General features: G+C 43.1%; 1 protein-coding gene across 2 annotated transcripts; it reads left to right on the forward strand.

The window, feature by feature from the left end:
- The first annotated feature begins 16,025 nt into the window (after positions 1 to 16,025).
- sik1 (salt-inducible kinase 1) lies at positions 16,026 to 25,616 on the forward strand. Of its 2 annotated transcripts, XM_083997011.1 has the most exons (14): positions 16,026 to 16,362; positions 17,067 to 17,270; positions 17,369 to 17,485; positions 20,161 to 20,224; positions 20,329 to 20,490; positions 21,019 to 21,143; positions 21,247 to 21,370; positions 21,497 to 21,717; positions 21,821 to 21,970; positions 22,075 to 22,185; positions 22,336 to 22,561; positions 22,661 to 22,915; positions 23,071 to 23,260; positions 23,482 to 25,616. In XM_083997011.1, exons 2-14 carry the CDS (start codon positions 17,118 to 17,120, stop codon positions 24,002 to 24,004), a joined length of 2,421 nt encoding a protein of 806 aa, XP_083853137.1. In that variant the 5' UTR covers positions 16,026 to 16,362; positions 17,067 to 17,117; the 3' UTR covers positions 24,005 to 25,616. The 2 variants fall into 2 exon arrangements, with proteins under 2 accessions (XP_083853137.1, XP_083853138.1); XM_083997012.1 differs by lacking the exons at positions 16,026 to 16,362; positions 17,067 to 17,270; positions 17,369 to 17,485 and adding an exon at positions 17,509 to 18,486 and having other exon boundaries at positions 18,587 to 20,224.
- The last annotated feature ends 1,813 nt before the right edge of the window (positions 25,617 to 27,429 follow it).

The raw sequence follows: 27,429 nt of genomic DNA on the forward strand, positions 1-27,429 counted from the left end.
AAAACGGTGACATTTGGCTGATTATGTCCGATTGCTGAACATCCTAATAATTCAACTCTAATGAAGTTTGTCCAGGTGGAGTTGCCGTACGCTGTCCAAGATGGGCCGTGACGGAAATCGGGCAATGACAAGCATGCTAGCACTGTTTGCATAAATACAACCCCACATAGCTGTTGGCATCAACATGGGCACTTAGTCTTGTTTCAACACATAATTTTATCCCTTATTACTGACAATACATTATAAATATGCTTATGCACATTATATTTGGAGGCATGAATGGTATTAATGCTCAGGCCCATAAGCTAGCTGTGCTGATTATTGTTCAGATCTAGGCCTTGTTAGACAGGCTATGCAAAAAATGGTTAAGTATTAAGTATGATTTTTTGAGCATGGCATACTTGTTATACAATGTGCTAATGTTGAAGGCAAGATAAGAAAATATGGTCACTAAAGTATTTCTGTATTTATGCCCATGCACTGTATGTGTCAGTACTTTTCTCTTTGAGAGAGAGAGAGAGAGAGAGAGATGTTTGCATCTGTCTGATGAACTTGCCAGCTGTAATGTGAAGTGATGTGTAAAATGACAAACTCAAGTGACGCAAGTAATGTATGAAACTGAAAAGACAGAAGTGATGAGCAGCCACAAATGTCAGAGAGCATCAGCAAAGAGTAACGACGACAGACGTCAGCGTGTATTAAACAGTAGACATTAAAGATATCAGACACATCCAGTTAATGTGATCACAGTCATTAACATTGAGGCCAAATGTTTAACAGCAGGGCACTGCACAGCTGCAAGACACACACACACTATTACCTCAAATGACCTTACATCTAATCACTCACGGCGTCACTTTCAATGACTTTCAACTAAAATTCCTTCCTATACTCTACTACATATTGACATTATTGCACCCGACATTACAGGGTGGACCGCAAACAGTAACCACAAACAGTTGTTCCTCATGACAACAGTCTCACTGATCTCACTGTAGCATATTTCCACGATTTCACATATAATATGAAATGTCCCGAAGCCCTTTATCAGCGCATACATGTTAAGTAACCAGGACAGCGCTGCAGCCTGGACATGGTTTGATTGATTTGACCTTGAAACAGATGGAAGCAGTACATTTCAGCACCATTTTATTGTACATTATATTGATGTTGACTGACTTTAATGTCATTAAAACTATTAAAAAATGCAGGGAGTCACGCTGTTGAACTTACTGCACTGTAGTTCATGTTGTGAAAATACTTGCGAGTGTGCAATAGTGTGTTAATCCACAGCTGAAAATAGCCCCAACCAATGCACTATAGTATAGAACCACAAAGTTTAGTGAAGAAACACTTCAGCCCTTTAAAAAAAATTAAACTACGTATTTATTACCAGTTTCTAAACAAGATTAAAAAAGATTAACACATTTGGTATGGGAACAAACTTGTTTGGTGTGCCACAGACAGGCCGTGCTGCTATGGGTGTTTTCATTTCGTGAGTGTTATTTACTGTATAATAAACCACCAGTCCTTGTGTCATCTTGTAACCCATTAACACACTTTGCATGACTAAAATTGTGTCCTATAAACCTAATGTAACATGAAAAACACACATTTACAGAGCTACAACCGTGCACAACAGTTTATGCTGTAACTATGCAGAACTACACACTGCATCCAGAGAGTTTGACCTAGTTAGTAAACAGCTTTTGCTTTGCCTGTTGAGGACAAACAGACACACACACACACACACACACACACAGACAAAATGCCTGCACACACACGTCACCGGCTCTGACAGCAAACACAATGTACTTTCTATTCTCTCCTCTGACATTATTCTAGTTTGACATCAATAAGAGGAAGGGAAGACAATAGTAATGAGAGAAACGTGATGCACAGTCGATAGAGAACTCTCTCTCTCTGGTTCATAGCAACAATCTTTTTCTCTTGTTTCCTTAAACCTCATTTTGCTTCTTTTTTTTTTTTAACTTTCAGGTTTCACCAAATTAAACCCGGGGTGTTAAAATCCCCAACAGTAAACATCACACACACCATGCTCCTTAATTAAAACAATAAACGCCATTTATGAGTCTGCAGCCCTGTGATCTCACACCCTCATGCGCACTTTACGTTTGCTGGTGAACACATGCAGGAAAAAGCCAACGTAATCCTGTCTTACACATGAGATGACACCTGTTATAATCACTCAGCCATATGCACTAAATGCCAAGGAGGATTATAGCAGATGTCATGTCATGGATTATGGAAGCTTTATGTATGTACGTGTATAAACCTTTCTCTGTCACCTCAGTGGAGATGCCACGGGCAACCACTTTAATCTCATTTGTGCATCTGCGTCTTGTGCGTGCGCATTGTGGCGCGTATCAGCCATATGTGTGTGCGCAAAAAGCAAACATATGGCTCCTTGCAGTGTTTTTCTTTCCCAGTCCTGCAGCCTGTCTGTGTGGCTGACTTTCATAGTATTGCAGGCAGGCAGGGTGGAGGGAGGGTGGAGAAGGGTGAGGGTGGTGGTGGTGGTGGTGGTGGTGGGAGGAGAGGGGGAGGGGGGCGAACCACAGCTGCTGTCTGACGTAAATGCAGCACAAATGCTCTGTTTGTGCGGTCAGAGCCCCTCTGACAGCTCTAACCAGTTAATGGGTTACCTCACACTCCCTTCCTCTCCCCTCCGACTCACTTCTGCAGTGTCGCTAAACCTTGTGATGAATGTTACAGTCGAAGCCTGAGCAGATGCTGAGAGCCTATTGACGCTCTGAGTGGAAAACAGCAACAGACTGTCATCTGTCTGTAATGATGTCAGTTGAGTGCATAAAAGCTTGAGATGTTTTTTTGTGCACAATCACTAGACAATAACAGGGCCAACACTTGATAAAAGCTCAATTAGGAGCAGACTCCACTAATGGAGTTCAGTTTACATCTCATGATGAGTAATAGTTCACCTGTGAAAGCAGTTGTATAATGTATTATGTTGCTTTACAGGAACTTCCTAGAGTTTCAGTGAGTAATCTTGATGATTCAGGGACAGCAGTTACGGTCAGTCACTTTGGTCCAAACTGAAATATCTTAACAACAACTGGATGGTTTTGAAATCTGTGTGAAATATTCAGTGTCTGCAGACAAACTATCCTAATGACCTTGGAAATACACCGACTTTCTATTATGTCACCTGCAGGTTAAACGTTGCACTGCAAATATCTCAACATGTACTGGGCAGATTGGCTCAAACATTAGTTGCAGATATTTATGATTCTCAGAAAAATCTGTTGTGGACCCCAAAACACTTGTTCTAGTACCATCATCCATTAAGAATTAAAGCCTTAAATGTTTTTGAGACAAATGCAGAGACTGCTTACTGTTGAAAAACTGCCCCCGACAGGAACACACATCAGCAGTTTTGCATGAATTTACCTCGAAAACGGCTCCGTCTCATAACGTTCTGTTATTATCTCATATGGTGAATGTGGAGGTCACAACTTGTCCACATGAGCGTTTTGGAGTTGTTGGATTGTGTATTTGATGAGTTTGATGAGGGAAACCAAGAAACCCCATTAGCCTCCGTAGCGTAGCTCTGAGCAGCTCGTGGCTCTTCTCTGCCATTCTAAAAACATCTTACACCGACAATTAACGGTAACGAACCGACTATAGGGATTGCCAATGGACCAATTTGCCAAAATGTTGAACTATCCCTTCAAAGCATGAGCCACACCAGAGGCTAAAGGCTAATGTGTATATCAGCCACTGCTTCTTTAATTTTGACTGTGCATTTTTGAATTTGTCTCTCACTAGAGCCCCAGATTTATTGAAGCTCAATATAACGAGACATGACAGAAGCGTAGCCATTAATTCACATATGGGATGATATGGATGAGTACCAAACAGCCAGAACATGCACTGACCACATCTTGGCTTATAACCACAAGACTGGAACAGATTTCACTGTCGGTTCACTCCCATCCACACTGACTCCATGCAATCTGCAAGACAAGCTCTCTGCACATGAATAGAAGTATCCACCCCAGATATTTGCTTACCTTTGCTGTAATATCAGCTTCTATTGTTTATGCTTTGGCTATCTAGCAACCCAATCTAAACAACAAATATGGAGACAAAAAAATTGGAGTGAGGGGGAAGTAATCTGAGTGCAAAGTAAATAAACCCTGCCTTTGTAACATCATCAGTGATGCAAATGTGCTTTGATTACAAAATTAAGCATAAAATAACCTCTGATTTAACTGCCGTGTTGACGCACTTCACCCCACCCTGTGTGTCTCTCTCTCTGCTCTGAAACCAATCCTGTGCCCTTGTACTGACTGAGCTCCGTGTTTGTTCCACTTTATGATGCAGTTAAGCATAAATGCAAACCACAGTCCAGCTGACTCAGTTCACTCGAAGCCCAACACTTCCAACGGCAGCAGAAGAAGCAGCAGCAGCAGCAGCAGCAGAATAATCTTATATTATCTGTGAAGACCTGTGAAAGACATGAAGCATTAGAGCTGCAATCTCCTGCGGAAAATACGAATGAGGGGAGTTTTTTCTTTTATCCCTCAGCAAAAAGCCACGACCCACAGGGAGAGCTGTGATGGACTGGTGCACGTCAGAAAGGATTCAGCCACCTCCATTGATCAACCAGAGAGAAAAAAATGTAATGAGCCATTTCAAGGTTACACATTGTTTCTCCCAAGGACTCTGTGTATGTGTATGTGTTTCTGTTTCCACACACACACTCCGAGCATAAGTGCGCCCATGTCTGTTTAGCTCAAGGCGCTGCACATTTGCAGAGTAGCCTCACTTTTTTCTGCTTTTCTATGAATTGAAGGATCAAGCTGGTGGTTTTGGAGGGTGGGGGGGGGGAGGAAATTGACGTGCATACACAAAGGCGTACCCGCTGGCAGTGCAGATTTGATTAGTGTGCAATGATCTCGATGGAGGGCTCAGTTCGGGTTAAGGGGATTGTAAACGTGCCCCTGAGACTTTGACGCAGGCTGCTGACATCATTGCCCATACGTCTTTTTTGACCAAGCAGTCTGCTCACCGTAAGAAGAGGAGGAGGAGGAGGAGGAGGAGGAGGAGGAGGAGGAGGAGGAGGAGGAGGAGGAGAGGGAGGAGAGGAGGGGGGACAATGACAGGGAGTCTCACATCTATGAAAGAGGAGACTCGATAACAAGGAAGACAGTTTGAACTAATTATATTGTGGAGGATAATATTTTAAGATATGGATGTGGGCCCAACTAAAAAGTGACAAAATTCATGCTGGGGCTAATTTTAAAAACAATGACTGGTGTTATGTGGCATTCAGCCGCCCACCTGACCCTTAGGACTGGGATATTCATACAGTCACTCCTGCAGGGAAATAAGTCCACCACCACCTCCTTCTTCTTATTCTCCATATCTAAAAAGCCATCATTAAAGCTGCAGAAATGTCACCATGCACCTAATGTTAATTACACACAGAGACTCTCACACTGAGATAATGATATTTGACTCACAGTGTGGGAGGCATGGATATCATGGAAAAGAGAGGGAAACTCTTTGCAGAGAGCATGCGGACAGACAGAAGCGTATTATCAGGCTGACGTCACACATGCTATAGCTGGAGGTGGTGCCTGCCTAAAAGAGCATGGCAGCAAAAGTTGAAGCTATTTCCATTTCAACAACACTTTTGTCGTGAAGTGAATTGTGCTGATTTGGAGTCTAGCGTCTGTTCTTATCTCTGCTGCTAAAAATGGCATGAGGTCTGGCTGTGGATTGCGCACTTTAAGCTGGATGAGCAGATGCTGCTGCGTAGTGTGGCAGGTGACTCCTCTGGCTCCTTCGCTCTCCTCCTCCTCCTCCTCCTCCTCCTCCTGGACGTTTATTTTCCTCTCCTAAGTGGCTGACATTTACTGGCAGCCGAGATTGCAGTGCAAGAGGAGATAAAGCGCGGGAGAAGGAAATAAAGGGGTCGTGTGGGGGGGGGTGAAAAGTGATGGAAACAAGAGCGGTCTTTGTGCCGCAAGTTAATCGGAGGTTAATCATTAAAGTGAGCAGTGGGTGGCCCCGGTGCTGGATGAAGGGAGCAGGTCGTGTTGGACGGGGGGGGGGGGGACTGTGTCAAACTATCTATTGTCTGCTTTTATCTCACAGCAGCCTTAGCAACTAAATCAAACACGGTTCAAAACACTGCGGGGATCAGACGGGAGCCCGCTCTGACGCTTCCTGTCAGTTGATGTGTCTGACAACATGCTAGACAGCAGCACCAGTGAATGTGCAAATTAGAAAAAAAGTGCAGTACTTCTATGAAAGGACGGTTTCAGGACTTTACCGAAAACTAAACTAAACATGAGTCACTCAGACACTTCACTTGTGTTTTTAGTACATTGTGTCCGTCCTTATTTGCTCTATGTAAGCATGTGCAGATTAATGCTCTAACTGAATCTCATGGAGCCCAGAACAGAAAAATTCAATTTAAAAAACTGTAGCAGAATATGAATGATCCCACAGTCCTGCTGCTTCACGGTTAAGCTGGAACACATTTTCTGGATTTATTGTTCTGGCAAATCAGAATCACTGGCATACAGTACGTATGAGCAGAAACAAACAATATGTTCTGCTGCACTGGCTGTGGCCCTCTGTGTTGTCTCTTGCAGTGATAATAACACATGTGTTTTTGTGCAAATGATAAGGAAGAAGTCGATATGTTGTGAGATAAGCAGAAAAATAAACACATGAATGACAAGTTGCCAACATTTTTGGTGTTATTTAGAAGAATAAACTGAGCATATCATACTTAAAACAATAATTTATGATGTAATTTTAATAGCCTGTGCGTTATCCTGTTATCATGTAGGCTATGTCTACATGTTCTTTTGTCTCAGATGTACTAAACTAGATAGGAAGTAGAGTTTGAACAGACCACATTGTAAGCAATCCTACAAACCATGAAGACTGACCTCTTGACCCCACCACTAGCTTTCCTTTTTTGGCCTTTACGCAGAAGAGAATCCCCCCCCCCTCCCTTTCCACGTCCAGTGCTCACATGGCCAGAACAGGCAAACACACAGATGTCCTTAATGTCATTTCTGCCTCTCAGACACCCTCCTTCACCCAGCTTAGGTCTCTTAATCCACGCTTAGCTGTTCTTTTCTCTGGCAGACTTCTCTCAAACTCTCCAGCAGCAGCAACGAATCAAAAACACATTATGTTTCACTCAACCTGCTGCCAGTCTGTTCTGCAAACGACAGCTGCACGATGGAGGTCAAGTGGCAGGCATTAAGCAAAGAAAATTAGGAAACGAGTAAAGTGAGTTACGACGCAACAAGTCTGGGATAAACAAAGGGATGATTTCTCAATTTAGAAGAGTTGCCTATATGCCAGAATATTACGTGCAAGGACCAGTAATTGATGACGAATCACCTTAACATTTCTGTAACCCACGCAACTAATCAGCACTGGATGGTTGATTTCTTTAACAAACATCAGCCACTAATTTCACCCCGTGGCCATGTGCGCGTTTCTAGTTGTGTATACACTCCTCCCTCCTTCCTCTCCTTTCTCTGGTGCGTTAAGAACTGTTATCCAGACTTAGGAGCCAGCTGAGAGACCATATGGACGCTGAGCAGCAGGATCAGGAGAGCAAGATGCAGCAACACCTGGAGGGATAAGACACGCAACTTTCTTTCCATCTGGACCCTCGTGGTGCCGTTTCCAAGTTCCTCTGTAAATAAATTATATCAGAGACAGACCATGCTGGTATGGCCATGAGTTTTTCCTCATGGGACGGCAAAGTCGGACCGAAACATCTCAACAACTTTAACAGTAGAGACATTCATCATCCACAGAGGATGGCTCTGTTGATCCTCATCTGTAGTTTTAAGTTGAACTTTTCATGAACTATTAGACGGATGGGCACAAAATCTGGTGCAAGTAATTAATGTTGACATAGTGAGTGCTAATTAGGGAAATATTAGGATGCTAATATGCTAAAGTAATCTATCAGAATATTACCTCTTGGTTTTGTTTGTTCAAATTAAGTTGTTTCCAATCCCCAATTTTCCATTTTTTATCCTTTTATACCCTCCGACATCCTGACGTCTGGTGGAGCTTTGATGGCTTTATTTTGTTTTATACATGATTTTAATCAGGTCTTGCCTTTCTGCTGATTTTCCACTGCCCCATATATCAAATCCATTTCATCATGAGCAGCTCAATTCACTAAATCCCCTGTTAGTTCAGTTTGTCCGTGTGTTTTTTTGTGGCAGTGTGGCCTGTGTCTGCACTGCACTTAAAAATCAGCTTGTGTGTGTGTGTGTGTGTGCAGATGGAGTGCAGAGAGAAAGACAAATAAAAGTGACCCAGACCTTTTTTTTTTTTCAAAAATTCATTCACTCTCCATGTATTTGGAGCGGTCGAATAAGAGCATTACATCACTAAATCACTACGAGAGGTACATCATCCTGCTCCACTCAGAGCTGACCTCTTTCTAATGTCTTCTTCTCTTCACTGCTCTCTATGTTTTCGTGCCCTCTCATCTCCATATTCACTCTTTTGTGTAATGTTCTCTTTTACTTCCTCCTTTTATTTTTCATAATTTAATCCATTTCGCCGCATTTACCCACTGTGCTGTACCTACTCTCTTCATTTCACTCTCCTTGTCAAGCTAACTGTCACCTTTCATGGGTACCCCCACATCCCCTTCCCCTGCCACCCTCAGTCCAGGATAATAGGCTGATCCGTGGTATGACGCACATAGCTCTGTCTCCAGAGGGGCTTTTGCGCACACAAGCATTCATAAAGGCTCTGTGTAACCTGGTGTGCAGACACAGGGGGTGGCCAGGTATTCACATCTTGAGATAACTGACACCGCAGGACTACTGTATCAGCAGCGGCTGTGCTGATAACAACAATACACTGTGCATTCTTTAGCAGAAAAGCCCTTTGTTACTTTAATGAATGGTGGTCATAAAAACATGTTATTGTATCGTCATCAGGGGTAAAGACTTACGTTGCATGTGGAGATCATTTTGCATTCTCCTGTGTCCAGATTTTAAGCGTCATGTATAAAGCGTAATACAATCACAGGGTAATTACAAGTTAACGTGGTGGAAACTTTCCACAGATCATTTCTAATTCAGAGTGAGAGATATTGTGAATTATTTTTGGGCACAATTCAAAAGCTTCACTTAGGTGTCATCAAAACTGTGGCAAAACTGATGCAACGCCACCATCGCTGGCACAGGAATAAAATCCCAAATAAATCTAATGTAGTCAGTTACGCTAGCATAACAGCAACAAAGCTTTGTTGTTAGGTCGTGTCCATTTCAGATGATGACGTAATGTTTGCTTCCTAGCTGAGAGTTGGATGCCAAAATGCCAACAGCCAGTTTCTTACTCAGTTGAGCACAACAACTGAAAACAAAGAGAAAAGGGGAATCAATCAATTAAATGAAACAAAACAACAACAACCAAAAAACAAATCTATTGTCCTGTGTGATGGGAAAGAAAGACGAGATGCCTGCAGTTTAATCTTAAATGACGACATTAGCTAGCAACCACTAGCCAACCTGAACGTTGATGCACACCTCATTGACATAGCTGATGTAAGCTTTACAGATTTCTTTGGACCATTACAAACATATCTAAGCTGCTACTATCTGGTTCTGTTGGCTACAGCTAAAGCACGGACACTGATTTCTGTTTTCTATCGGTTATCTTCATGATGTAATGAAGCCTTTAGCCATCATTTGTGTCCGTATTCCTTTCAGCCTCACTATCAGCGAGATGGAGATCTACTTAGAGCTGCTGGTGAATAGAAACCTCAGGAGAAACAACCTGTGCCAACCCGCTGTCTGCTGGGTTATGTTTCTGTAACTTCATACTTTCTTTGTATTTACCTGTATTGTAAAAAAAAAAAAAAAAAAAAGACATTTGAGCTCACAGATACCTACTTGGCCTATTTTTTGGTTTGAACATGTTTTGTTAAGCTAAAGAAAGTCAGAGTAATTTATTTAAACGCTGTGCTTCCACCGATGAGTGGAAATGCTATTAAGATCAGTATCAATCAAGCATTTTCCAGCTTTCTGGCGGCCTCGGGGTCTAACCTACCAAGATTTATTTTCTATCCTGTAAATCACAGTCTTTTGGGGGAAAACTTCATATTCCCAACAAATTATTACAGTAAGCCTTTTTTCTGTCAAAAATGGGTTGATTTTCCAGTTGAAACTAAACTAAACACATTGACGTTGGAACATATTAAACAAATGACTTATTATCGCCAGTAAATATCATTTATACGGGAATGCAAACCACAAACCCTAATATCTGTGAGAAATGGGTGAGTATGAGGGAGTGAGAGATTTGTGCAGCCCTCATCACTGAAATTGTTTGTTTGAGGAGGGCTGGTGCTGGACCTCCTGGATGATAGCTTGACGCACAAGCTCACGAGGACAGCCGCCGCCTGCCAAAGTCAACAAGCGCAGACAGACCAGCGTTAATTACCAAAGAAGAATGGTACCCCTGTCCTCCACAACACACAATGACACCAAATGATCGGACAAAGGAGCTTTTCACACACTGTTGGAGACTGTAAAAGTAAGCAAGCAGCAGTATAAATGGTTAATGAACAGAGGTCAACGAGCGGAACATCAACCCCCAGTAGTCTGTCAATGGCATAAATGCAAATATATTTTCAAAGAGTCAGCTAAATTTAAACATTGACTAAATGGGGACGATAAGCAAGGAAAAAGAATTACATAGAGAGTACAGTACAGTGGCAGGCGCATTACCCTTTCCAAACCTCCTGCACCATTACCTCACAGCAACCTTGTTGTGGGCCCGAGAGCTATTGTTTGCTAATGTGCCCTGAGTATATGTGCACTGCATAAGCTGAAACGTGTTTCTGTGGTGATTATGAAAGCCAGTTGCAGCACAAGCTGTGTCAGAGATTGGACATGGATGCAGGAGGCTGCCACTGAGCAGCCAGCGGAGGGAGTGCCCTGAGAGAAATTTCACACAAGCAGGATTTCAACACCCGGACAAGATTAATAACTGCGTATGCATCGTGTCTCGAGCATGAGCTGTCTGATGGCTCACAAGGTGTTTACACAAGGTCAAGGTTTTCATCAAATTAAACAACAATGAAAGGATGAAGGTTTTATCAAGAGTAAAGCAAGTATGGGAACAGAAATCACTGAAGATGACTGTGGATGTGGTAGATTTATGGACTGTCCCTGAGTCGAAAAACATTTAGTTTTTCTCCCAGGGTGTCAGGTTTAATCTTATTTTGTAGACACGTATCTCGCCATCAGAGGATTTTCTGCTGTCTTGTGATCATGACCTTGAAGTCCACATGAACCTTGATCTGAGTTGTCTGGAGAAAAAAAAAAAAGGCAGCCAAAGGACATTTGAATTTAATTAGTTCTGGTAGGTCGTTATAATTACAAGACACCAGATTAACAGGAGTGGATGTTTGATCTCTCAACTTTGACAGAATCGCATCATTGATTGTCTTTGAACTTTGCGTTCCTGTCGCTATTGATGAGTTCAATTATCTAGACGGCAATTTCGTTTGAGCATGAGTGAGCCGATGAAACTGAAAATACCTCCGCATGTTTACTAATGCAAACAGAAAGACCACAGGTGAAAGGTGTGACTCATGTGCATCCTGTCATACGCCCCCTGATTGTAGTTAAGTCTGCACGGGAAAGTACGATTCCTCAAATTTCTAAATGTGATAAAGAGAGGCTGAAATACCCCCTTGGCTTGTTGACCTTTCTGCACCCACATTTTATAAAATGCTACAAGCACCTCACAAAAGAAAGAGCAAACCCACTCATGGCTCAGTGTTTGTGGTGGTGGCAAACTGAATGTGCAGCGAAACGTGCCTGATAAGTTGTGTGTTTGTAGCTAACGCTGATAAGCCTTGAAGACAAAACGACGGCTTAGTCATGTTTGCATTTCTTTTCACAGACTCTGTACATGACTGATAGTTGGTTTTACAATCTTATCTCTGCTGCCTACACAGCTGATACTCGAAACTCTAACGATTCACCGTTGACTGTAAGAAGTATTTTGTTTTTTACGAAAATGCACGCCATTTTTGAAAAGTGTGTGGTTTGTGGCAAAAAACAATCAGTATCATGAGACGCCAATCAGTGTGTGCGTGTGTGTGTGTCAGTGTGTGTGTATGTGTGTGTGTGTGTGTGTGTGTGTGTGTGTGTGTGTGTGTGTGTGTGTGTGTGTGTGTGTGTGTGTGTGTGTGTGTGTGTGTGTGTGTGTGTGTGTGTGTGTGTGTGTGTGTGTGTGTGTGTGTGTGTGTGCTCCAGCCATTACTCTTATTGTGGGAACCTAAGCTAAACACTTGGTTATGCAAGTCTTTGGCAAGGATACATCAACAACTTTAACACTTAAAACAAAAAAAATTAACAAATGTGGTAGCACCATCGCACAGTTGTTGAAATTAGCCATTAAAGTCAAAACTGATTTTGCGTATGTTTACTTCTGCCTTAAAGTTGGAATTTTTAATTCGGGAGACTCATGGGGATTGAATCATTTTAGCATTGCCATTCAAAGAGCTGCAGTTTTTCCCCATTGGCTTCATATTTAAGGGTCTGAGGTTTCCATTTCCATGATAAAAATCATTACGTTTTATTATTGGAGACATTTTTTAAGGTTAGGTTCTGGTAAAGGATATGAACAGGGGTTAGGTTAGGGTTTAGGGTTAGGCAAGTAGTTATGATTACGTAACGAGAAAGTGGGGCAGTCGGAGAGGGTGGCAGGGTCCTCATAACCCGCCATTTCCAGGAATTGGAACATGTGAGAATGATTTGCACTAAATGTGGTCTGGCTCATATTCAACACATTCAACATGTTTCTCAACTCCTCTAGTCATACTTTTACTTTCATTATAGTAAAAATAAATAAATAAATCAACAAATTATCTGCTTATAAGAAACTATAGAGCTTTATCGCACATCTGAAGCCTCATTTATCACAATTCAAAGAGTTACACAGAAATGCTCTAAAAACAAATTTATAAGAATTCTCTCTTCTAGTTAAAGCAAAGTGCGGGAATAATGTTCAAGACCAGTGATGATTAATGATGAATTATTACACATAGACAGAGTAGCTCTACATCTGCCACCGTATTTGTTACATTTTCTCAATGACACATGTTTTCACACCCTATCTAATGTGTTTTCCAAAGCAGGTGCAGTAGTATATTATGTAACATATTAGCCTTTTCTTAATATATGTTGATATGGACAAGGTGTTATTCAACATTGCTATGTTGATGTTATTTTGTACACCCTCAGATTTGCCTCCAAAAGGCCTCACAACATTTTTCTTACAAACAAAAAGTACATTCATTTTCAATAAAGCACAACCTTGCTTATTTTTATTACACTCTAAACTTTCACCACTGCAGATGCGACCGGTGGCCTGTTTAACTACGTCAGCAAACTTCAATGCATAATGTATAACCTCTATGTGCCATTATCTTGTAGCCATTGATGTCCACAGCACAGCCACTATTAAATAAAAAGTTGTGTCATTGTCACTGTTTGATAAACACACAGGAGTTGGCTGCTCTCAGATAAATGGGCCGGTACTGTCGGTGTGTCATTCATTTCTTTTTAAAAACTGCTCTTTCATTATGCCGAGACAATCTGACTCAGATAAATACAGTTTATGTAACTGTGTCTGCTTTGCCCACTCGCAACCGTAACATGCAAGTGAGGCAGACATTCAAATGGCACCAGGTAGAGACATTTGGTTACGAAAACAGTGAGATGAGAAGCAGAGTGGGCTGTGCGGTTATGTTGTAAGTGTGCCTCAAAATATTGCCTGACCTTTCGGCTCAGACTTTTTGCATGCAGTTTGCATTCCTTTAACATTTCAGAGTGTGGGAGGGAAGAGTCTGTCTCTGTGCTGGGGCTGATGGTCTGTATTTACATTCACCCTGACTCTGTGCATGCTATGAGATGTGCCAGTGTGTCACCCATCTGAAACATGTTATACTTTTACCCTTTTTTGTTGTGTGGAAACACCTGTAAGTGACAGCGTGATAATTGGGTGCAGCTTGCACCTTGCTCCTTTACACATCTCATCTTTTTATCTATCTTTATTTTGCATCTGGGTCACCTGGACTGTGTTTTTGTCTTCATCTTGATAAACAAACTGGCACCTCTACAGGAAACAGGTTAACCCAATAAGCTTTCTGCTGCTGCACAGTCTGTGAGAGGAAACAAGAGAAGGAAACCACACACAGAGCCCCTGTCATTGCTGAAAATCAGCAGCAGATAGCTTGGATGTATCTGTTGCAACAGCAGGTGTTTGGATGTCTGACTGTGTAAATTGATGGTCCACAAAGAATCCAGATGCAGACCTGTGTAATTATAGTAGGCCTATCATATCTGCTTTCCTAAACGACACCTACAGTATGTTTATAAAAAAAAACCTGGCTCTACCTTTCACTCACAAAATGAATTGGAGCACTTCCAGCGTGTAATGTGAGGATTTACACGAGTGCTCATGTGTTGGTGCATGTGCATGTATTCTGTGTCAACATGTCATCTCATCATCATGCATCTCTTATGCTTAGTCTTTGGAAAGACTCCCTGTTCTCCCTGTTTGTCTTGTCTGATCATTTCTGCCTCAGTATGCTGCACGCCCTCTCTGTTGGGGTTTTTTTGTGCTGTGCTTTAACCTAATTTAATCTAATGAAACCAAATTATTTGGGGTTAGTAAATTATTTACTCATGCTAGATCGGTTACAGTCTAATCCATTATTAAGACCAACTTATGTGTTGTGTGTTTATTATCTGTTTATTTATTATTATTTGACTGCAGATGTCTATAACTGCAGGCATCTTTTGTAACTATAATCAGAGAAGCCAATCACAAGCAAAACAACCAATATGCAATGTTTCTTGAATAAATAACGAATAAGTTATCCATTAGCCCTCAATGAAGACATAGGTTACTATTTACAAATCTCTTACAAAAGGTGACTTTGTTGTACTGATCTCTGGCCACATATGAGACAATGTTGCATTCAGTTTCCTCCCATATCTCAAAACTCTCTCAAGCAACCTGCACTTGGCATGTTAACTTGTGACATGCTAAGACAAAGCCTAGTTAAACCGCAGCTAAAATTGTTTGTATAAACTCTGCAAACATCAGCCATCATTATGTATCTACTAGTTGTACCAGATCAAGTAAGGCTGTAGTAAGTTGTACTTTATTACTTAATTGTTGCCTTTAACATCTGGACAGTGGATGAAAATTAGCCTTACTGGCTTCCTCTGGCTCACTTAGAGTTTCTTTTAAATACTGTTGATTAAATCAATAAATCCTGAGATTAAGGATATGGTGATGGTCGGAGGTGAGAGGAATACTTTATTACCTAACCTTTTTATTATACTAATCAAATAAGAGAGGGTTGTTTTACTTTGTCTTCTAAAAAATTGTTTGCTTAATCTTTATTTAGTTTTAAATTGTGTTGTCACTGTGTTAAAAACTGTTAAATTGCAATAATAGAAAACAGCTGGAATCAAAAGACACAGAATCCGAGGCTACAGAATAGAATAGAATAGAATAGAATAGAGTTGGTTTACTCAATAAATCATAAAAAAAAAAAAAAAAACAAGAACAACAACAAACTGAAGTGTTGGTCACCAGTTGCTTTCTGTTTCTGTTCCCGCTGAAGCCGCGCGCGCTGCCGGTCTGTGGAGCGAGAGCCCGGCTGCTGCCCGCGAGCAACAGCCAGGCAGAAAGGAAACATCACGTGGTGACACATCTCTACGACTGACGTCACCGTTCCCATCTCCAAGCAACCCCTCCATCAGCACTCGCGTCACCGTGCGCCCGAGCCGCGCGGTTGCTGGGCAACCCGTGCCTTGCGCTTAGGTCCGGCCTTGCCTTGCACCCAGCTCGGAGCTCTGACGCGAGTGTGACGTTAATAAGGTGGGTATCAATTTGTTATGGTGGCGGAGGGAGGGAGGGAGTGAGGGGAGGAGGGAGGAGGAGGAGGAGTTCCCCTTGTGAGTGCCGAAGCCTCTGCTCTGCATTCCGGCGGAGCGCACAGCCACACACCGGCCGCAGCCCAGTCCCGGGCCACAAGACTTGTTGTCTCAACTAGAGTAAAAAAAAAAAAAAAAAAGACGCGAGGAAAAAGTTGCTCCGCGCGTTTTTTATATTATTATTAGGCCTAATATTATTATTATTATTATTATTTATTTTTTTGTACTTAGAGTTTCCTCTCTGCTGTGTTGTTACCACTCGGCTCTGGTTGTGGAATGGTTTACGTTTCCTCAGAGAGCTGCCTGAACTGTGAGAGACGGTGGAGGCTGTCCGCGTTTTAAGGTAGGACTTCACTGTTTTAGACACATGTTGTTACCGGTTCATCTTTACTACTTCACTTTCACAGCCAGTCAGTTTATAACCTGACCCATGTATGGTCAACTAAAGGGTTTATTCAACCCAGTGTATAACCGGGTTTTACTTCCTATGCAGTGCTTAGGCTATATGTAACACTTATACAAAGTAGGTTTGTCTGTATTTTGTAATCGATTTACGGTCAAATATGTAACATATTTAATCCGTTTTAGCTCTGGAACATGTATGTTATTCGTACATTTGAAATTATTTCTATTCTTATTAACGCTGGTATCGAAAATGATATTAGCACCTTACTCACTTCTTCTTCCTCTCACTTGTTATACAAGTGTTCACCGGGCTGCAGTGGAACTAGGCTATACGCATAGCCCATACATTTATACATTTACATCATATTTTATTTTTCTATGCTGTCCTTCTGATCTATTTAATGTAAAACATAATTTTGAATTATCTCAGGATGAAATGTGCTATTTATATAAACCTGCCTCACAAGTAGCTAACCCATGCATGGACCCTATACTATGTGGGAATTAAGACCCTCATATATTCATAGTGTATATACTTGATGCATGTAATATAATGTGATGTAAAAATTTATATCTGTGAATATTCAGTAAAAGGAGAATCAATGTAATCTACAGTGTGCAACCCTGTCTCTGTCTCTGCAGGTACAAGCCTTAATTCATCCCAACACTGTAACTCCAGCCTGTTGGTGCACCATGGTGATCATGACCGAGAGCAGCCGGGTGGCCCAGTCCAGCCCTGCCCAGGGAAGGCCACTGCAGGTCGGCTTCTACGAGATCATCCGCACCCTGGGGAAAGGCAACTTTGCAGTGGTGAAACTGGCCAAACATAAAGTCACCAAAACACAGGTCAGCAGCAGCTCTTCACCTAACTGTGTGTTTGGATGCAAAATGAAACATATATTTTTTATTATTATTATTCACAAGTTTTCTCTTGTCTCTCTTAGGTGGCTATAAAGATCATCGATAAGACCAGGCTGAACCCTTCCAACCTGGAGAAAATTTACAGAGAGGTGCAGATTATGAAGCTGCTGAACCACCCCCATATCATCAAACTGTACCAGGTGTGTATTTCCTTCATCTTCCTGCAGTGTTGTTGTTCATGCATTTGTGCAGAACGTTCCTATAACGTCACCAAACACTCATTGTGCAGCCTGGTACGCGTGCACGGAGCTTTGCAACCCGGGGACAAATGCATTTCCCTCAGTAACAATGTTGTAGTGTTGTGCATTGGGCTTCATTATTGTGGATTTGTAGGTGCAGCAGTGCTATTATGTGTGGAGAAAAAAAAATAAGGGGGCATTTGTTATCTAAGTGGTTTGTACTGGCTGCTTTGTTTTGAGCTGCTGACTCTCAGAGCACACTGAATCATAAGTACAGCACAACAGTATTAGCACAATCCCTTTTGACCTCTCCCAGTATGTGTGTGTGTGTGTGTGTGTGTGTGTGTGTGTGTGTGTGTGTGTGTGTGTGTGTGTGTGTGTGTGTGTGTGTGTGTGTGTGTGTGTGTGTGTGTCTGCATGTATGTGATACCAATAGACATGAGAGAATAACCACGGTACCAGTCGGTGCCAAGAACAATGCATTTCTAAGATGTTTCTGTTATATAATGGCAGAGATGTGTGCAGCAGAGATGTGGGAAAACGAGAGCCGTGTGGAGTGTGCAGCTGGTTAAAGATGTATTCACAGGTCTGAATGTTAAGCCCAATTAGCTTTGTTAACGCCAAGTGCAATGTGTCTGGGCGGCACGTGAAGGCCGACTCACAAAGCACTGCTTTACTCTTAATCAAATTGAAGACTTAGAGGGGAGAATCCGCTTTTTCCCCCTCAGCTGGCCTTGCGACTGCCGTGGCACGCGTCTGGCAACAAATACACAAACATACAAGCAGGCAAACAAACATGCAAAGCTCTTTTTATTTTCTTTGCTCTGGACTTTTTCTGACCTTTGTAATGTTTTTGCTACATTTTGAGGATTACCTCATGTCCGGTTTTGAGTGGCTGAGTGGCGATTACTGGGAAATCATATCCATCCTGTAAAAATAAGAGTAGCCTATGACGTCCTTCTGTGGAAGTCCTAAATTTTCCAGTCATAGATAGTGGGGCTGGGTGATGAGAAAATGACAATCAAATATCACAACAATAATAATTTGTCCAATAATGTAAAGAAATTAATTATTATAAATAATTGGTGTTCTTATTTTTCCAAGTAAAAAATGTCAAATGATTAGGTGAAACTGATTGTAAAGAGACATTAACCAGCAGAAAGGTTTGACAGCATTTCTACTCCACCAAACAGCTGTGGACATTCAGTGAGAGTAATATTAAATGTTACAGTTAGTGGTTTGTGAAGGGGGCCGGAAATCTGAGGGTTAAAACCTGTGAGGCTGTGTCTGTATCTGTTAGATCTGTAGTCTAGCATGAATGACCCGACTCTCTGTATCCTTGATGTAATACATCCTTGTAAATGTCTGCAGGCCTGTGGGTTGTATAAGGTGATGCTAGTCAGATGGTTGGTGCTCAGTGATGGTGCGTAACCTCCTTCATCACCTCATCTCCTCCCTGTACAAAAGGGAGGATGATGGCACAAGACTGTCTTGTGATCCAAGGCCCACATCCTCTTATTGTTGACGCAGTTTTTGGGGAGTCATCTGTGACCTATGACCTTTTAAATAAGGTGCTGTTTTCACTAAAGTCTCTCTCTCTTTCTCGTAATTCTTTGGACCTAATAAAGGTCTCACATTTTCCATAGATTAAAAAATGTCAAGCAGAAATATGAGGGGAGGGACATCTAAAACACTTTTTACTTCCAGTTACTGTAAACTTTAAACTGCTGTAAAGCAACTTTATAGGGAACGAAAGGTCAGAAATATGGACGGTAAAGGTTAATCTTGCCTCTGGGGGTGTTGAGGGCACTTGACGTGCTATGCCTGGTTTGCAGAGCCCTGACGTCAGCTACACCTCAAGGTGACAGAGCCCCAGAGAGCTGCCCTGTCTCACAGATAAAGACTACTCCCCGCTCGGAGACATCTGTGTAGCGACTCGTTCTTTTTCTTTCGTTTTCTTAAAAGGGGTCAGTGGCTGAAAAGAATTAAGCTCCACTTTCCAGCGGAACTAGAGTGGTATTTTATTTTTGTTGGCCACGGCATTACCCAGACAAGGTTTTGCCATCTGACCAAAATTGCTTTGTTGTGTGAGCTTTTATCTTAACTCCTCTGTCCCCTGAGGGGTCTTTTGGGAAATGGAAGTTTCTTTAAGCTCCAGGAAAGGATTGGGAATTGCGTCTTTCCGGCCCCTGATTGCACTTGTGTTGAGAAAACTCTAGAGACAGAACCAATGTGGAAGTCTGTTTCTAGGAAATAAAAAGATAGTGTTCGCCTGAAATTCAATACAACGAATCTATTGCCAAATAGTGTCAGCCTCAAGGAAAATATTTCTAACCGTCTGATATGCGTTTGTCAGTGTGTGTCAGGAAGTCACTGATGGCTGGCTTATGCAACAGGACATATCACGGAAAGCCAGGGTGTTGGTGCGTTATGCGAGTGGAACAAGTATACGGAGAAGTATGCGAAGGGGATTTTTTGTGGTTAGAAAATGTCTCATGCCTAGAAATGCCTGGAGCAGGCTCGACTGAAGGACTTGGAACTGAATTCAACCTGAAAATATATTCTTCTTCGTCACCAGCTGCCCCTGACCCACTGGGTTTTTAACCGTCTCTTCCCTCACTCTGTGTTTCTCTCAGGTCATGGAGACCAAAGACATGCTGTACATCGTGACGGAGTATGCAAAGAACGGAGAGATGTTCGGTGAGTTGTGCTTTCACATTCAAAAATGAATGTAGGCTGCTGAAATCTGTCGATCTGATAGAGGGTCAGACGTGTCAGACTAAAATATCCCCTTCTCCCTGCAGACCACCTGACCTCAAACGGCCGCATGAGTGAAGATGAGGCACGAAAGAAGTTCTGGCAGATTCTTACAGCCGTCGACTACTGCCATCGACACCACATCGTTCACCGTGACCTAAAAACCGAGAACCTGTTGCTGGATGCCAACATGAATATCAAACTGGCCGGTACGTCTGCCGTGTACCGTTTACTGTTACCATGGTTACCGCCGGTGAGAGGGCAGGAAGGCATTAAATCATCTGTTATCTGAAATCAACGCCACCTCTCCGTACCTTCCTGTCCGTTTTAGTATTCTGTTCAGCTACCGGCTGCGGAAAGTCTTCGCTGCTCTGGGATTCCTAAACCATTTTAATTAAATCATCTGTGTGCTAATTAACTGTGAATAATTCATTCATTTCACCAAGACTAACATCGACCACAGGAAATTAATTTAGCACATAAGCCGACACTGTTGCATAAAGAAACATTATGACTTCACTCTCCGAGCAGAGACGGACAACGCGTCTTTTGTTACGTGTTTACTCCATATGATCCGGTCTCTTAACATCAGGATGTTAAATTACATAAGAGACCGTGGCTAAAAGGAAGGAAAGACAGCTGCGTCCTAGTGCCCTGAGCATGTCACGCTTCAATGTAGAGAAAACAAACTTGATTGTATAATAAAACTGTTATGTATGTCTGTCTGTGTCTTGTAGACTTTGGGTTTGGAAACTTCTACAACGCAGGGGAGCCTCTGTCTACGTGGTGCGGCAGCCCGCCTTATGCTGCCCCTGAAGTGTTTGAAGGGAAAGAGTACGAGGGGCCTCAGCTGGATATTTGGGTAAGCGTGTAAAAGGAAAATAAAGTCAACAATACTTCCAATAGTAAGAATTATTATTTTGAAAATATTGCTAACATTCAAATTCCTGCTGCTTTCTTCACAGAGCCTCGGTGTGGTACTTTATGTTCTTGTCTGCGGCTCTCTCCCGTTTGACGGACCCAGCCTTCCTGCCCTCAGACAGAGAGTCACCGAGGGGCGATTCAGAATCCCTTTCTTCATGTCTCAAGGTATCCATTATCCCGATTAGACGACTAACTAATCACCACTATTGCTGCACAATTGCAAATGCTGTCAGAATGATAATCGCTCAAAACCTAAAGACTCATTTGTTTGTTGCGTTGTGTCTTGCCCAGACTGTGAAAACCTGATCCGTAAGATGCTGGTGGTGGACCCGGCCAAGAGGATCAGCGTGGCCCAGATCAAGCAGCACCGCTGGATGCTGGCAGACCCGACAGCCGCCCACCAGACCCTCAGCCATTCCTTCACAGAGTACAACTCAAACCTGGGAGACTACAGCGAACCAGTGTTGGGCATCATGAACACACTGGGCATCGACCGCCAGAGGACCATCGAGGTGAGCGAAGGAGAAAAGAAGTTAAAACAAAAATAAAGTTATAAAAGGAATGATGAAACTGGCTAAAAACCGCTCATCTAACGACCTCTGTCCTCTTCTCCAGTCTCTGCAGAGCAGCAGCTACAACCACTTCTCCGCTATCTACTATCTGCTGCTGGAGAGAGTGAGGGAGCATCGCACCCAGCAGCTGAGCCGCCAGTGCGGATCCTGGAGCCAGAGGCCGAGGAGCACCTCCGACTCCGCCGCCCCAGAGGTGAGCCGCCCCAGCTGGGTCCATCCAGCTCAAACCAGTCCCAGATCCGGTCTCTGACGGAAGTCTAAGCAGCTGTGTGTGCTCTCTCTCTCTCTCTCTTCCAGGTGATCATGGAGTCTGGTGACAGCTTTAGGACAACAGCATTTTCACTTCCGGCCAAAAGCGCTGCTCCTGTGTATCCAGAGATGGAGTGTGATCAGGGCGGATTGTTCCAGGTAAATATACTGAATAAAACGTGACAGCGAAGAGGTTGAGAGATTTCCCCCTCCTTCCGCCACCTCCTGATGAAAACACCACCACACCACCCCACCTCCCCCGTCCCTGCCAGTCAGTAACAGACAGCGGTCCTCCTCCTTCTGTTCCAGCGTGTGGTGTTTCCAGTGGAGGCCAGTCTCAACAGATTGCTCTGGAACCGCTCCATTTCACCCAACAGCCTGTTGGAGACGAGCATCAGCGAAGAGGTGCGACCCAGAGACCTGGAGGAGGAGGAGGCCACCCAAGCTCTCGGGCCCCTGCTCCCTCCCACCACCACCTCCCGCAGACACACTCTGGCTGAGGTCTCCGCCCGTTTCCACCAGTGCAGCCCTCCATGTGAGTACGACAAACAAAGCAAAAAAGCACATTAAGCGTTAATCCCCCCGCTCTGTCAGAGTCTAACGCCCCCTCTCTATCTCTATTCTTGCTCTGTAGGTATCGTGGTCAGTCCCTCTGACGGCGCCTCCTCTGACAGCTGTCTGAAGTCCTCATCCAGCCCCACCCCTAATCTACAGGCCGCCGTGGGCGAGATGTCGACATTTCTGGCCTCCGGGGCTGAAGGTAAAGCTCTGGTGCCAGCTGGAGCTCCTCTAGCCCTCTCCTCCCACCTCCTCCCCCAGGCCCAGGGCAGCCTGCCCGCCGCCAGCTTCCAAGAGGGTCGCCGAGCCTCCGACACCTCCCTCACACAAGGTACGGGAGCAGGGATCAGGAAATACAGCGTCATTAGTCTAATCTGATTTTCTTTTTCTTTTTTTTCTTTCTTTTTTTCCTCACGTCTAATGTGTCACAGTAACGGATCAAATAAGTGTTGTGTAACGGTTTCCCATGCTTCTCTCTCTCTGCAGGCCTCAAAGCTTTCCGTCAGCAGCTGAGGAAAAACACACGCACTAAAGGGCTTCTGGGATTAAACAAGATCAAGGGTCTGACGAGGCAGGTCATCGCTCCACCCTCCTGCAACCGCGGCAGCCGAGGGTCGCTGGGTCCGGCCCTGTCGGAGCACCGCAGCATGCTGGAGGAGGTGCTGCACCAGCAAAGGTTAGACGCGCTGCTATTACATGACCTCACACTGTTATCAGATTGCACACATTGGGTCATGTAGATCAGGAGGAGGGAGGGGGAAATAGGGGAGGAGGGTGACCGATGCAGTGTGACTGTGGACGCTGTGTTGAAAACAAACAAACAAATTGAATCTGAATCCAGATGTGGACGCTATACAACAGAGTCTGATATTCTGTCTCTTCTTCTTCTTCTTCCAGGATGCTGCAGATCCAGCACCAGCCGCAGCCGCAGGTCCAACCGGCTCAGACCGGACCGACCCAGAACCCCCTGCTCTTTCTCACCCAGCAGCAGCAGTCGCCCTCTCCTCCACCGACCGCCGTGTTCGCTTCCTCCAACATATTTGACACCCCCGCTCCCCCCTCCTCCTCCGCCCTGCCTCCTCCTCCTCCTCCTGCTCCTCCTCAGCAGGCCTCGGTGGGTCCACAGCACGGCCCCTGGCAACAAATCCTCGACGCCTCCCCCTCCGGCTGCTCCTCATCCTGCTACTCGTCCTCGCTGTCCCCGGTGGCCTCCGCTGCTTACCTTCTCGAGGCTCGCCTGCACATCAGCCAGCAACCCCTCCATCACCCCCACTCCTCCGGCCTCCAGCATTACCCCCACTCCGCAACGCAAGGCGCCTTCCCTATCCTCCCCCACAAACCGATGGCGTGGAACTTGGGCGCCGCCTCCAGCGCCGAGCCCGACATGCAGGAGTTCAGTAGCTGTGTGATGGTGAAATAAAAAAATCGATCAGCCATGTTGACCAACAATCGCTCTCCCTGTGGAAGGCGCTCGGAGCAAAACATGACTTGATTTTGAGCCCAGAAGAAAAGAGAGCAGACGTTTGGAGAAGAACAACAACAAAAAAAGCAGATGCAAGCGACAAACTTACACTTTATTTAGCAACATGGGATACACGTGTCGTACTTGTACACACGTGTATGTTGTGAATATGCTTTTGATATATATAAGCTAAAGACTAAGCAATAACCAAACTCTGGATGAGGTGTTAAGTTCGTATCAGACAGCCAGAGAAGCAATAATAGACTGAAAGACTCTCATTCAGCCCCTTGAAAGACTCACTTGAATGAAATGAGAGCTGACCTTAGCTGATACAGCTATGCCTCACACGTTCTGATGCTGTCTAAGTTAACGTTTTGATTTTCTGAGAACATCTTCCTCATTCTTTTTTTAGTCACTTTTTTGTGTCATTTCCTGTTCATGATGTTTTTTTTTTCACTTGACTGGGCAGAAGACCAAATTTCATTTCCTTTTTTAATTTTTTTTTTTCCTCTTTGTTCACCTCTCTAACGAGACATTTCTCTGTAGCAGTGCAATCAACATGCAGTATAGTGCCCTAAGCTTACAAAGATTCACTGAGGGGGGGGGGGGGTCAGTTTTGGTTTGTTTTGAAACTGTGATTTTATTTTTCGTGCAGGATTATTATAGCTACGCAAAGTGCTGCTTTTTACCTCAAGCTGCAAAACTGCTACATCCTCATCAGCCAAAAGTGAAGGACAAGAGCGTCTCGCTGATTGAGTAAAGCACAACAGGTACATCAGTCAGCTCGGTAGCACCTTACATATGTGGATACATCAGTCCGTATTCCCTTCATTTGATAAGCACCTTCATGTTAGATGCTTTTACTACCTCCTCAGGCAAGAAATTGGAAACAGAAACTGTACACAAAAAAAAAAAAAAAAACTTGTCGTCAATCCCAGAATATCAGAGGAATTACACTTTTCATATGGACAGAACAAAGACTGTGGGAACAGTGCAATATTTCACATTGAAATACAAAGGAAAGATAAAGCTCTACATAGGATGCTCAAAATGTAAATGCATATATGCCTGAGGCGTTTTTGTTTTTACTTTTCATTTGTCTGTTTGACTTTGCTGTGCTGACTAGCTGACTAGAAAGGGTACTAGTTATGTAACATAGAAACATGATACTGTAGAAATCGAGAGGAAAGACTGAAGGCATTTCATTATGCTGTTTCTGCACACAGCGTTCTTGTCATTCTTTAAGTGAGAGGAAGAATTTTGGGTTTTACCAAAGAGTGAACAGCACAAGCGATGGGTGATCTATCAGATACACTACTGACTTTTCACTTTGTATGCTGTCTCAAAATGTAGCATGGTGGTTGGCTCGCATTTTCACACGATCTCCTTAGCTTCTGCTGTGAGAAAGACGGAAAACAAAAAAACAAAACAAAAAAAAAACTCCCGCTGCCACCAAACCTTAATGCTACACGTGTTGTTCATATCTCTAGCTGTTACTGTCAGGAGGACCACGGTGGTATTCATTTTTGTACTTTTCTAGAAAAGAAAAAGAAGAAAAAAACAAAACATAGCAATACCATGTTGTGCTGGAAGTTGAACTTTCTTCAGTTGTCCATAAGTGGCTAGATATAGGTAGTAATGACCCCGCAACAAGCGGATTTATTTGCGCAGACGACATATTCAAAAGCTGCAAGAGATGTGTAAAAATTTGAGGTTTAGCTAGTTTCTCTCATATATGTGAAACATCTTGTAGAGGAGCAGTGTTTATCCAATCCCAGTTCTACGTTGGAAACATGCAGTATTGATAATTTTACCCAACAGTCTTTAGTTGATTCCCCTCATTACCAACACTTGTGCCTTTCTCTGAACAAATCCACAATCAGAGGTGTCCATCTCTGATCACTACACTGAAGAAATTGAAATGGATGGCTCCATTATTGGCTGTTCACTCAGAAGCCCCTTTTGATAGCTTCTTTGACCTTTGAGCTTGCTGAGTAAACAGAAGCAAGAATTGCACTTTATTCATATTTCTTGTTACCAATTTTTTTTTTGTTTCTCATTATGAAGAAAAACTTCACAAAACTATTGAAACACTAAAGACTCTTGATGAAAATCTGTAAAATGACCCTTTTGATAAACTTTGGATAATAAGAAGTATTTCATGTTTTTTTTTTCTTTGTTATCCCTTGTTATTTGTTACTTGACTATGTGAGCATGTGCATGTATGCGTGGCTGTGTGTGCGTATGTATGTGTGTGTGTGTGTGTGTGTGAGAGAGTATATATGCGAGTGTGTGGAGTGGAGGAACAGATCGAGAAAGAAAAGGAGAGAGAAAATGCTAGTTCAAGAAAGATTGTTTATTTATGTGGTTATTTATTTAAATAAAGTTCACTTCCTAAACTTGGCTGTGTTTTGAATTTTTGTCTGGGTCATTACACAACATGTTTACTGGCACGTCGGCCCACTTTGCATTTACAACTTTTCACATGCACTTCCATTCATGTTTATAGTTTACAGACCCAAACAGACACGAGGAGAACATGCAAACTCCATATTTGAACCCAGATCCTTTGGCGCCAGTGCTAACCACGGCGCCAATGTGTTTATAATTTCTATCCATTATTTAATCAAATTCAGGTTTCAACATGTTTGTTACAGCTATTTGGTCTCTTACTATTTGTCAATATAGGCTACTAATAATAATTCTTGTGCACTACAGATTTTATTATTTATTCAGGAATGGTGTATACGCTCTGAAGTTGCACAGTAATAGTTAATTATATATATGACGTTTCTTTTACCATTTCCAAAATCAGGCTAGTCTTGAGCCGTAATACAGATGACAAAATATTAGTCGTCATTGATTTTTTTTTTTTTTTTGTAGAGAACACTTTTTAACAATGCTACCTTTTCCACGAACTGATGATGAGGCACACCGCTGATGCACTCGCACACTGTGATGCAGAGTGATGATGCATAGGACCCCAGTGACCCTCCTGCTGGCCGGTTATTCATAATACTGAGAATGGACAGGTGTCTCACGTCTGACAGGAAAGGCTACGCGGGAGTCAGTTGACGCAACAACAAAACGAGAAGCCAAACCATCCGCGAGCCAAGTGAAGTCTGCTGCCGCTTGCTCATTATCTACAGCTATAGAGAACAGATTAAGAAAGTGGTCAAAGCCTTTTTAAATTTCTCCTGCCGTTTCCAAACTGCCAATTTTCCTGCTCGCTACATGTACACATTTACACTACAGTATGAGAGGCCATAAATCACTCATTAACACTCACACACATCTACACGTGCAACATATGGCTTGACATTTGGACATGACCCTCGGGGAGCTGCTCGTGAGGGCAGGAACACCGTGTATCTGAGGTCAAG

This window comes from Trachurus trachurus (assembly GCF_905171665.1).
Source record: "Trachurus trachurus genome assembly, chromosome: 21".
NCBI classification, from domain to species: domain Eukaryota; kingdom Metazoa; phylum Chordata; class Actinopteri; order Carangiformes; family Carangidae; genus Trachurus; species Trachurus trachurus.